At 42.5% G+C, this 13111-nt stretch overlaps 1 protein-coding gene across 1 annotated transcript in view; it reads right to left on the bottom strand.

The window, feature by feature from the left end:
- TCEA1 (transcription elongation factor A1) overlaps positions 1 to 6871 on the bottom strand; it is a 33121-nt gene extending 26250 nt beyond the window's left edge. Inside the window, exon 1 of the mRNA XM_027128092.1 lies at positions 6675 to 6871. Coding sequence (XP_026983893.1) covers positions 6675 to 6737 — 63 coding nt within the window. The 5' untranslated portion in view covers positions 6738 to 6871. The remainder of the gene's footprint in view (positions 1 to 6674) is intronic.
- Positions 6872 to 13111: the final 6240 nt, after the last annotated feature.

Genomic DNA, 13111 nt, shown 5'->3' with positions numbered 1-13111 from the left:
AGACATCATTTTAATTTAACCCAGTACCTCATAAATAAAAACTTAAGTTCAAAAGAAATTACGAAACAGACTATTATGAAGGATGTTAATGATCCACTGCTTACAGATTCCTTCTGATCATAAAATTCTATAATTTTTCTTTACAGGCAACTAAAAATAGTAAAACATTAGAGTTGTTAAAAAATAAAACACTGACTTTAAATTTACTATTAATTACAAATTTCTATAGGCATGACATTTTTGTGAGCGAGTATCTTCAATCCCGTATCTGCAAATCTCCAAACCAAAATCCTTTGAAAACCAAAGACTTCTCATTACTTACAGATTTTCAGTAAACTCACTTGGCAGCAACATCTCATCTCAACAGTTGCATAAAGCTATTTATGTTCTACTTATCCCACCTAATGCGAAAATGCTGCATTTCACTACAGAAATGCTAATATCTGATTACTGGGAACTTCCCAGATCTCACTGAGGATATTATGAAATATATGATGTTTGTACTATATCATCTTTATAAACCTGAAAAATTTGGAATTCTCAAATATATCAGACTCTAAAGGTTTTGATTGCGAGATTGTGGGCCTGCATCCTTATCTACCATAGATGTTTTTCTTCTACCCATGTCTCCATGGTCTTTCTGAACGATTTCTGACCTAGGATCAATTAAAAAGGAAGACAGGACTTCCCTGGTGGCGCTGTGGTTAAGAATCTGCCTGCCAACACAGGGGACACAGGTTCAAGCCCTGGTCCGGGAAGATCCCACATGCCGTGGAGCAACTAAGCTCGTGCACCACAACTACTGAGCCTGCGCTCTAGAGCCCACAAGCCACAACTACTGAAGCCCACGTGCCTAGAGCCTGTGCTCCGCAGCAAGAGAAGCCACCGCAATGGGAAGCCCGTGCACAGCAACGAAGAGTAGCCCCCGCTCGCCGTAACTAGAGAAAGCCCACGCGCAGCAACGAAGACCCAACGCAGCCAAAAATAAACAAATAAATAAATTTATAAAAAAAGAAACAAACAACTATGATGATCTGTGTGAGTGAAAAGCGCAAAAAAGAGATGATCGTATATTAATTCAGTGACAAAAGCTTTTGAGTGTCACTGTGTGCCAAGCGCTGTGGTAAACACTTTACATGCAGTATCTCATTTCATCTTTACAGTAAGCCCTACGGAAGAAGGGAATCTTATCGTCCCCGTTTTAGAGGAGGAAATTAAAGCCCAGGTAAGTTAAGAAACTTGCACAAGGTCACATGATTACTAACTAGAAAAGGTGAGATTTACCCCATTCTGTCAAAGGACACTTATTGCCTCTCAACAAACACCCAACTAGCACCATATGCCAAGCTCTGCTCTGTGTTGAGGACACAGCAATGAGCACAACAGAAACCCTTTCTGACCTCAGCGAATTCAAAAATAGGCAGAAACCTTTGAGCATCTACTTCAAACCCTCAATTACACAAGAAAAAAACCTTAAACTCAGAGAAGGTAAGTGACTTGCCCAAGGCCACACTGATGGGTAATGTAAAGGGACAAGAATCCAGTTTCCTGACCCTTATACCACTGCTCTTTCCATTCCATAACCTCTCCCCCAACCCCCGCGGCAGTTCCGCTCTGTGAACTCCGATGAACAGCATTATCAAACAGTCCCCAATCATCACCTGCCTCTAAAGGTCAAGTCTACTAGATTGCAGCATCTCCTATAGACAATGATGCAAGAGAAAGAAAGATCCTACCTTAACTTCCAGAGTCAAATTTAGTTCATAGTACTGGCTAAAAAATAAATAGCCACCACACTACCATGTTACATAGGTGGTACTTCTACTTGTTATCAGAAAGAAGTACTTTTATAAAATATGGTATACTGGAAACCCAGCATATACAAGACTGTACAGGATACAAAACTCCTTCTCTTCAAAGAGATGTAAGAGAAAAGGAGCAACATGGAATATACAGTTAAGAACACGGGCTATACATATATGGTTGATCTAGATTCAAATCCATGTTCTGTCATTTCCAAATTACAAGATATTGGAAATGTTACTTGGCCTTCTCAAGCTTCAGCTTCTTTATATGTACATGAGCATAATATGCCAACCCTGAGTAGTTAAAATGGTCAAATGAGGTAATGTAACACATATGAAGTATCAAATTAGAGTGCCTAACACAAAGGAGATGGTTGATAAGAGGTATAAAAGATACAAAAAATTGTCTGTTTCTACCATAACAATATTCTCAAAAAGCCATAAAGCCAGCATTTTAAGAGAGCATTATTTAAGCTCAATCAACTCAAAAACAATTCTTACTAAGAATTATGATGAGATTTTAAGGTCTAAAAAATTAAGATGCTACTTATTTTTTTAAAAAGGAAACAAATTATAAATGTTTGAGTCAGCAATATCACTATAAACTAGGAAATATAAATTTACTATGTCGCCTCAAATTTGTAGTTATTCTACACCAAAAGCACAAGCAACAAAAAAATATATAAAATCAACTTCATAAAAATTAAAAGCTTGTGGGAATTCCCTGGCAGTCCAGTGGTTAAGACTCAGTGCTTTCACTGCAGTGGCCTGGGTTCAATCCCTGGTGAGGGAATGAAGATCCTGCAAGCCACACAGCGTGGCCAAAAAATGAATAAATAAAAATTTTAAAATAAAAGCTTTTATTTTTATTTTATTAAAGTATATTAGTGGTTGGGGTAGATATGGTGACGACGTAATGGGTTACTTAATGGACAGTTTCTATCTGGAGTGATGAAAATGTTCTAAAATTAGATAGTGGCGATAGCTGCACAAATCTGCAAATATATTAAAAACCACTGAATTGTGTACTTTAAAAGGGTGAACTGTAATGTACAGCTAAATAAAGCTGTTATAAAAGATTGTGCAGTCATTCTAAATTTCGATTTATGCTAATTAATCTAACCCTAATATGGAAACCAAAGTTTTCTTTCTAACCCAGGTACAATAAAGACTTAGAAATGTACATATTTCAGGTATCCCTGCTCCTGGGAAATTCTAACACCTAGTTTCAGTTTCTTTCTCTGCAATTTAATTCTACTCAGCCCTAAGTCTTCAGTGCAGAAAAAATACACAAACCTCAACACCCCACAAAATGTGTCTGTGAGCTTGAAAATTCTACGCTCTCACCTGACTCCTCTTTCTACAGTCTAGTGCTATAAATCCTTTACAAAGATAACCCAGAAGGTTTTTTAGCCTTTACCATATCCTAGGCACTGCCAAGAATTTCATATTCATCTAATCTTTACTAAACTATCTCCAATTCACTACCAAGAAAAACATTTTAGAGATGTTAAGAAACTTGCCTAAGACCACTCAGCTAAAGTTCAGAAGAGCCAGGATTTGAACCAAGATTAGGAGTCAAAGACTTGCTTATTGATAAAAGTCAAAATGACAAGAAAAAAGCTATGTAAAAAACAGCTAACACCCTGGGGCTTCCCTGGTGGCGCAGTGGTTAAGAATCCACCTGCCGATGCAGGGGACACGGGTTCGATCCTGGTCCGGGAGGATCTCACATGCCATGGAGCAACTAAGCCCATGCGCCACAACTACTGAGCCTGCGCTCTGGAGCCCGCGAGCCACAACTACTGAGCCTGTGCTCTAGAGCCCGCAAGCCACAACTACTGAGCCTGCGAACCACAACTACTGAGCCTGCGCTCTAGAGCCCGCGAGCCACAAGTACTGAAGCCCACATGCCTGGAGCCTGTGCTCCGCAACAAAAGAAGCCACTGTAGTGAGAAGCCCACACACCGCAACGAAGAGCGGCCCCCGCTCGCCGCAACTAGAGAAAGCCCGCGTGCAGCAACAAAGACCCAACGCGGCCAAAAATGAATAAATAAATTTTTTAAAAAATACATTATTAAAAAAAAAAGCTAATATCTGAAAATTTGGCACTAATTCACATGGTTCATCATGGCCTCAAAGCGTGTACTGTTTAAGATCAAGTACACACGTGGGGCAACACCCTGGGTAGTACCCGGTCAAGATATTGTTGGGGTATTTAGGGAAACCCGTCTGCCCCACGACAGCAAGTGCCCTGGTCGTACAACTGTACCCAGGCAAGGTTCAGATACAGATGGAAGGGTCTTCTAGAGATGCTGTAGTTGAACAGAGTAGTACTGGCTTTGAAGCAAAATAGATTTAGATTCACATCTTCATTTGGCCTCTTTGTAGCTATTAGGCTTAAGACAATTAACTTTCTAAATACTTCATTTTCTCATTTTTAGAATAGAGATAATGCTTATCTCAATAAACTGTCAGGAATAAATGAGATAAGGTAGGTAACTTAGTAGAATGCCTAGCTCAGAGTAATAGCTCAATAAATGATAGCTGTTTTATTATTACTTAAAAGTGACACCTACGGTTTTATTAAAACAATATCTAATAACAGCACTTAAATTTCAATTCATAGGACAACTATTACTTTTCAAGCAAAGTTTACTTTTTCACAGTATCAAAATAATATAAAAATTAACTCAGAGAAAATCTGGAAACCACACACAAAAAAAAGAGAAACAAATCTACCATAATCCTAAAATGCCCAGAATGACTTCTGTTAAATTACTGAACACTTAAAAAGCTATTTATGGGCTGCTGATGTGCTCTGGAGGGCAGGGAGGGAGAGTCATTCAGACCATTTCCCTTTCTCTATCTCATTTGCCTATTTGAATTTCTGTAAGACAGACAGGAAAATAGAGGAGGAATAAAAAGTAAAAGAGCCAGTCAATTTTCCCTTTCTCTTGGGGGGGCAAGTTTTTACATTGGTGAAGTTTTGCACTACTAGAAATGTAAGATTTGAGAAGAACAATGAGCCTTGAGGACTATCTTGGAGCTTATCCTCATTCTCCTGCGGGCGCATTATGTGTTTATAATTTGAGAACTGCACACAAATACAAAGTGGTCTTCTCCATACTTGCTCACTAAGGAATTCCTCATTTCTAGGAAACATCTATTTCAAGGAAAGGAAACAAACAAAAACACCTAGTGCACTATATGATTAAAAGGTACACATTTTATAGCCTGAGTTCGAGAAAAAAATTACCCAAGTAACAGCCTTTTTCCCTAGGAGCCAGCTTCTACTAGGGGAGTCCAGGGTTCTCTAGGCAAAGAAAAGAAACTTGCCAGTTTAACGGGAATAACAGAAACGTTCAGCCAATCAAATATACAGAACTCATCACTTGCAGTGAGGAATGAAAGGCCTGTATCAACAGAAAAAATAAATGGCACAGGCAACGTCTGGAACAGAAAACAAACAGGAAATACTTAAAAAAGCCAAAATTACAAATACTGATTAACAGGGTATGAAATTACATGCTGGGCAATGCACCTGCTAAAGGAAAAGAGGAGCCGACCAAGTCTGAAGTCTTAAGAATTCAGTGTTTAACGCTACTTCTGCCTGCTGCCCAGCAGAAAACTCGGGTCCTGGCTTAATCCACACTTCATTTAAGGAGGTGAACTGCTTAGCGGTCTGATTCAGTTTCTTATTCTGTAAAATGAACGCAACACAGCTGTCGTGAGTCCCCAAAGAATTCTGCACAGATGCTTTGTAACTCCAAAGTGCTGTGCAAATCAGAGCGGCCCTTTTCTCCTTCACATTAGTTTGACTTAGAATTTCAGAAGTTTAGCTGAAAATAGACGACTCGGAAGCAAGGGACTGCAAGTGGCCCACACAGGTGGACAGAAATGCAGAAACTGGAGCACCTCCTACAAACCACAAGAGAACACGTTCACAGGAACACATTATCAGTAACAGAAAACGCCGCTGGTATCAACCATAAACCACTTCGAGAGGACCAACAACGACATGTGTCCGAATCCAGCCGGCAGCACAGCCTCGTCAGGGCGAGTGCCTTCAACACAGCTCCTCGCACGCCGCGGCCTAACGAGATGCACTTGGTCAAAAAAGTTTAGCCACTTGCCAAGTACACTGGCATAGTTTACCTTTTTTTAATTGCTAAGCAAACATGCAGGGTGGTTGAGACGATCGAGGGAATGTTCAGCCTTCTTCAGAAATAAGCTCCAGGAAATTCACATTCTGCTTTAACAGTTTCACGTCTAAAACTGATCACAAACCACTGTTTGATGTTGTTTTCTCGACGCTAGCCAATGAGCCCAGAAAAGAGAACGAATGCTTTCAAACAGGGAGGGCTCTCTGCACTCTTCAGCTAAACCAACGAGGCTTTACCACCGTGACGTTTAAAATAATGAGCAGCATTACTGCCTCGATGGAGTTGACCAGGCTGCGCTAATCACAAGGGGCCTCGGGCGCCCAGGGCGGGTCCCAGCGCCGGTGGCCGCGGGACCGGACGCCCTCCCTGGGGGCCCCCCAGGACCCCTGCCCGGGACGCGGCCGCGGGACAGGACGCCCCCCCAGAACCCCTGCCCGGGACGCGGCCGCGAGACAGGACGCCCCCGCCACAGAACCCCTGCCCGGGACGCAGCAGTGGGACAGGACGCCCCCCAAGAACCCCTGCCCGGGACGCGGCCGCGGGACACGAAGCCCCCCGCCCAGGACCCTCTCCCCAGAGCGCGGGCCTCGCCGCCGTCACGCGGCACCCGCCGCGCTCACCGCGGGCCGGGAGCCCCCTCAGGCCGACTGGCCCCCGCCCGCCGCCCGGCCTCCCTCCGGCCCGCGCCGCCCGCCGCGCTCACCGCGTTCTTCTTCTGCACCATTTTGTCCATCTTCTTGGCAATGCGGACCACCTCGTCCTCCATGGCTCCGGCAACCCTGCCCCGCGCCGGGCCGCGGGGGACGGGAAGCGAGCGGAGCTGGCGGGGCGGCGGGCGAGCCCAGGCGTCGGCGAGAGCCCTCAGTAGGCCTGACCGAGGCGCTTCCTCACTCACGGAGCCCGCGGCAGCGGCGGCAGCGGCTGAGGAGGCGACGCTCCTCCCCCGCAGGCAGAGCCAATCGAGCTCCGCGCGCGCCGAGCAGGGACCTCCAATCGAGGACCAGCGGGGCAACGAGTCCGCCGGGCCGCAGGGCTTCGCCGGCTGTCGTGAAAGTGGGCGGGCGGCGCGGCCGAGCTTTGCGCGCGCTCCCTCCGGCCCCGCCCAGCCCGCCCAGCGGACCCCACCCCCTGTCCCCAGTCCCCCGATCCCCCTTCTCCGGGCTGTGGCGCCCGCAGAGAGCCCCGGGACGCCGAGCCCGGCGGCTTTTGGACGCTGGAACGTGGGCGGCTTTTGCAGTCAGTCGGAACCCCAGCATTTTCCCCGCCGTCGACGGCTGCCTGGAAATCAGATTCCCCATCCCCCTAAATAGGCCTTTATCGTAGGAATGTGACCATTGTAAGCGCTTCCTCTTTAAAGTCGTTTGTAAGCGCCGTAAAGCCGGAGACCCAATCTTGTTTGTTTCCTGACTCAGAATGTTGGACGCAGTACCTTGAATACAGTTGAATAATAGTTGACAGTAACGTTCTCATCAAAGAAGTTAATAATCTCGCCTGCTCTGAAGGTCAGTGAGGAAGTTGACGTTCTAAAGAGTTATGACTAACAACATAAAGCCAAGGTAGAAAATTGAAATTATCAGTACTGGAGAGTATAGGCTCCTTCAATAGGTCTTTGCCCAAGTAACGCCCTTGACTACCATCTCGTGCAGTTTGCAGACCTATCCCCACACCCAATTTAACCATCATTAGTCAAAATTCACCACCTAATAATGTTTTTTCTATATTATGATGTAAGGTTTTGTTCTACCTCAGTTATTTGGGGGAAAGAGTAACTTGAACCATGTCCCTTTTTCTTTATTTCATTTATTTCTTTTCATTTTAAAATTGTCTTTTTATTATTGATTCCCAACTTAAATTGCAGTAAAAATATACGATTGCAAAGTTACTGGTTCTAAGGTATTTATTGAGATTTGTTTTATCAATTTTTATAAATATTCTATGTGTCCTGGAAAAGAATGTGTATTCTATAACGGCAGATGTGAAGTTCTATATGGGCCCATTAGCCCGAAATTAATTTTATTGTTCAAATACTTATACCTCAGTTTGTTGTCCACTTGATGCATCAGTTAATAATGAGTATGTACAAATCGCCATTTATGTTTGTAGATTTGTACATTTACTCTAATAATTGTCATTTTTGTTTTTTTCCGAAGAATCAGCTTACTATACTTTCACTGTGGTAAAATACACATAACATTGTCAAATGACAAAACTGAAACAATTTAGTGATGAATCTGATGTGCTTTATCCAAAGGAAAACAATCCATGGATTGGGGAGTACCTTGCCTCACAAGCAGTGGTGCACTTTTCCAGGGGTGTTGGGGGCAAGGGTTAGTTTTATAGAGCTTACAAAAGGCAACCTGGAAACACTTAATTTTGTTAAAATGGCAATGATAAATCTTCACGACCTTGGATTTCGCAATGGTTTTATAGGTATGACACCAAAAGTACAAGCAACAAAAGGAAACAGATAAACTGGACTTTGATAAAATTAAATAGGTTTGCACATCAAAGATTGCTATCAAGAGGAGAAAAGACAGCCCACCAAATGGGAAACAATATTTGCAAATTATATCTGATAAGAACCTAGTGTCCTGGACACATAAAGCAGTCTTAAAACTCAACAACAAAAAGACAACCTAGTTAAAAGTTGGGCGAAGGACTAGACATTTCTCCAGATGTATAAATGGCCAACAAGCACATTAAAATATTCTCAACACAATCAGTTAATAGGGAAATGCAAATTAAAGCTGCACGAGATACCATTTCACATTCACTAGGATGGTTAGAATAAAAGTATGGATAAAAACAAGTGTTGACAAGGATGTGGAGATAGCGGAACCATAGTACAAATCTGGTGGGAATGGCATCAAAATTTGGGTGGGGGGAGAGATTTGCCATCGTTCCTTCAAATATTCTTGCTGCCTCTCTCTTCTCTCCTAGGACTCCATATACTTGATGGGTTCCCACAGATTTCTTAGGCTCTGTTCATCTTACATATGTAAGATGTAACCATTGGAGAAAACTGGGTGAAGTGTACACAGGACCTTTCTGTACTATCTTCATAATTCCCTGTCAATCTATGAATGCTTCAAAAGAAAAGTTGTGGGTTTCTTATATACAATGGTAGGGATGATAGAAGTTGAAATATTCTATGGTTCTCCTATTTTCGGAAAGTAGATGAGAAATAGTCATTCCATTTAAATATTCACAATGAAAGGTTAACTAAAAAAGAATACAACGATATGTAGCTTCCAAACTTGTAGGGGTGGGGATGAAATAAAGCTCAACTTTTCTGCATCCTCACCAGCATTTGGCATTGACATTATTTTTTATTTTAGCTGTTCTAATAAGTATATAGTGATATTTCATTTTGGTTTTTTCACTTCCCTAATGGTTTAGCGATGTTGAATGTATTTTCATCTGCTCGATTACCATTGAGTTTTGAGAGTTCTTTATATATTATAGGTACTGGATATTTGGGTATATGGTTTGTAGATATTTTCTCCCAGTCTTAATTTGTCTTTTCATCCTCTTAACAGGGTCTTTGAAAGAGCCAAAGTTTTAGATTTTGAGGAAGTCCAATTAATTTTTTTCTTTGAGGTATTATACTTTTGCTGTCTTATTTAGAAACACTTCAAGCCCTAGATCCTGAAGATTTTCTACTGGGTTTTCTTCTATAAGTTTTATATTTGATGTTTAAGTCTATGATTCATTTTAAATTAACTTCTGTATAAGGTATAAGGTTTAGTTCAAGGTTCATTTCTTTGGCTTTGGATGTCCAATTGCTTCAGCACCATTTGTTGAAAGACTATCATTCCTTCGTTTAATTGCTTTTGTACCTTTGTCCAAAACCATCTGGCTGTGCTTGTGTGGGGCTATTTCTGCTTTATTTTGTTCATCTATGTGTCTCTCTCTGCCAATAACACATAGTTTCGATTTCTGTCACTGTATAGTAAGTCTTGAAATCCAATGGATTTCTCCCACTTTCTTCTTTTTCAATACTGTTTAATCTATTCTGGTTCCTTTGCCTTTCCATATAAATTTTAGAAAATCTTGTGTATAGCTACAAGAATCTTGCTGGGATTCTGAGAGGTATTGCATTAAATTTTCTATCCATTTGGGGAGAAGTAACATCTTTACTATATTGAGTCCTCCAATCCATGAACACGATGTTTGTCTCCATTTATTTACATCTTCTTTGATGTCTTTCATCAGCATTTTATAGTTTTCAGCCTCCAAATCCTGTACATTTCTTAGGTTTACACTTAGGTACTCTTTTTTCCTTTTGGGCAATTATAAGTAGTATTGTGTTTTAAATTTTGGTTTTCACACGTTCCTTGCTAGTATATAAAGTACAACTGATTTGGGCAGGTACTTCATTTTTATCGTGTTTCAGCTCCCAAGTTAGTATTAGTTTCATGCAGTCGGTTTTGTTTAGTTACCCAAATGTTTACCACTCTTTCCCCATTCTTTGCATCTCTCCTTTCCTCTGGCTCATTTTTCTTCTGAAAGAACACCTTTTAACAGTTCTGTCAGTATTCTTTTTCTCATACACTTTCTATGACAAAGTGGTTTTCTTTTGCCCTCACTGTGAAATGAGTTGACCTCTGTAGAAGTTCCCAATTGTCCTTTTCTCTCCCACTTTGATGTTATTCCATTATCTTCTGACCTCTGGTGGTGTTTTTCTTAAGTATATGCTGTGTGACACTGAAAGCAGGCTCTCTCTGGTTGCTATTAAGTCCTTTTTCTATGGTATTCAGTTTTGCTTTGCACCATGAAATGTCTCTTTAGAGACTTAGTAGTTTATTTATACTCTTAGTAACATTTTTCTTCCTGAATCTGAGATTTCTTACCTTTCCTGAAGTCTGGAAAAATGTCAGTCATTTTATCTTCATATATTGCTTCTGTCCCATTCTCTTCTCTCCTGCAACTTCCATTAAACTTTACATTGGACCTCTTAATTTTACTTTTCTAGTCTCTTACCCTCCCCTTTTGCTTGCTGGGATTTCTCCTGAGTAAATTCCTCAGAGCTTTCTTTCATACACAATTTCACATACATACACGTCTGTTGTGTCTAATATGCAGGGGTTTTTTTAATATTTATTTATTTGACTGTGCCAGGTCTTAGTTGCGGCATGCGGGATCTTTAGTTGCAGGATGTGGGATCTAGTTCCCTGACCAGAGATCGAACCCAGGCCCCCATAGTGGGAGTGTGGAGTCTTAACCCCTGGACCACCAGGGAAGTCCCTAGTATGCAGTTTAATTCATCCATTTGAATATTTTTTGTAGGTCAGATATTACAACTCAAAATCTGAAGAACAAGGAGTATGGGGTTTCAGCTTGGGAAGTTGATAAAGTTCTGGAGGTGGATGGTGGTGACCGTTGCACAACAATGTGGATGTAATGAATGCCACTGAACTGTATAATTTTAAAGTAGTTAAAACTGTAAATTTTGTTATATTTTACCACAGTAAAAAATCTGAAGAATAAAAAAAGCACATCCGGGCTTCCCTGGTGGTGCAGTGGTTGAGAATCCGCCTGCCGATGCAGGGGACACGGGTTCGTGCCCCGGTCCAGGAAGATCCCACATGCCGCGGAGCAGCTGGGCCCGCTGAGCCTGCGCGTCCGGAGCCTGTGCTCCGCAACGGGAGAGGCCACAGCAGTGAGAGGCCTGCGTACTGCAAAATAAAAGAAAACATATCCAAGGCCGGCCTTCTCCCCTCCTTTCCTTACCTGCCTCATCCTCTCCCCCATCCATAACCACTTTTATCAGGTTCTTCTTTGCATCCTTCTCGCATTTGAGGTTTTCTTTTAATGCAAATTCTAGTCAAGTCAAATATATGGTCTTATTTCCTCCCCTTTGTTTTGTACCTTATTTCTTCATCAATAATGTATTCTGAATCCTTCCCAAATTAATAGAGCATCCTCATTCTTTTTTTATAGCAGTGTAACAATCCATTGTGTAGGCGGAGGGTAGTTTATTTAGCTGGTCCACTTTTATCCCACGTTGGGTTGTTTCAAATATTTTACCATCATAAACAATGCTTCTCCATTAAGATTTTTCACTTGAGTGGTTATTTTTCACTTCTAGACGTTTTCTTTTTCAAAGCTGCATTTTCTTTCTTTCTTCTTCTTTTTTATAAATTTATTTATTTATTTATTTTTGGCTGTGTTGGGTCTTCATTGCTGCGGGCGGGCTTTCTCTAGTTGCGGCGAGTGGGGGCTACTCTTGGTTGCGGTGCGTGGGCTTCTCATTGCGGTGGCTTCTCTTGTGGCGGAGCACGGGCTCTAGGCACGCGGGCTTCAGTAGTTGTGGCACGTGGGCTCAATAGCTGTGGTGCACAGGCTTAGTTCCTCCGTGGCATGTGGGATCTTCCCGGACCAGGGCTCGAACCCGAGTCCCCTGCATGGGCAGGCGGATTCTTAACCACTGCGCCAGCAGGGAAGTCCCCAAAGCTGCATTTTCTGATACTGTGTCCTTCTCACTTGTCTGTTCTTTTCTCTGGTTGGTTAACTCTCTCATACTATCTATCCTTTTAAAGTTCCTGAGAGCCCAATGATCCCTTTACCTTTTGTGTCATCTCGTGTTCCTGTGTAGGTAGTTCTCTCATAGGCTTCATCCTTTGGGGGTGTTCAGCTCACTTTTGGCAGGGCTAAATTAACCAGCCTGGGTTGAGAATGTCACTCTCCGTAAAGAATCTGTTTGGGGACTTCCCTGGTGGCACAGTGGTTAAGAATCCACCTGCCAAGGCAGGGGACACGGGTTCGAGCCCTGGTCCGGGAAGATCCCACATGCCACGGAGCAACTAAGCCTGTGTGCCACAACTACTGAGCCTGCGCTCTAGAGCCCGTGAGCCACAACTACTGAGCCCACGCGCCACAACTACGGAGCCCATGTGCCTAGAGCCCGTGCAACAAGATAAGTCACCGCGATGAGAAGGCCGCCTAAATAAATAAATAAACAAATAAAAAGAATCTGTTTGCCTCTTCCAGGTGCCTGAGGGTCAGAGCCAGTCTGAGGAAATTCTTTTTTTTTTTTCTTTTGCCTCCTCTTGCAGCATGCTGGATCTTAATTCCCCGATCAGGGATCGAACCCAAGCCCAGCAGTGAAAGTGCCGAGGCCTAACCACTGCACTGCCA

This window comes from Aethalodelphis obliquidens, unplaced genomic scaffold (assembly GCF_003676395.1).
Source record: "Aethalodelphis obliquidens isolate GAN/ISIS:26980383/991018 unplaced genomic scaffold, ASM367639v1 scaffold33, whole genome shotgun sequence".
Lineage (NCBI taxonomy): Eukaryota > Metazoa > Chordata > Mammalia > Artiodactyla > Delphinidae > Aethalodelphis > Aethalodelphis obliquidens.
The sequence above is the reverse complement of the archived record's forward strand: the minus strand, read 5'-3'. Positions and strand labels throughout refer to the sequence as shown.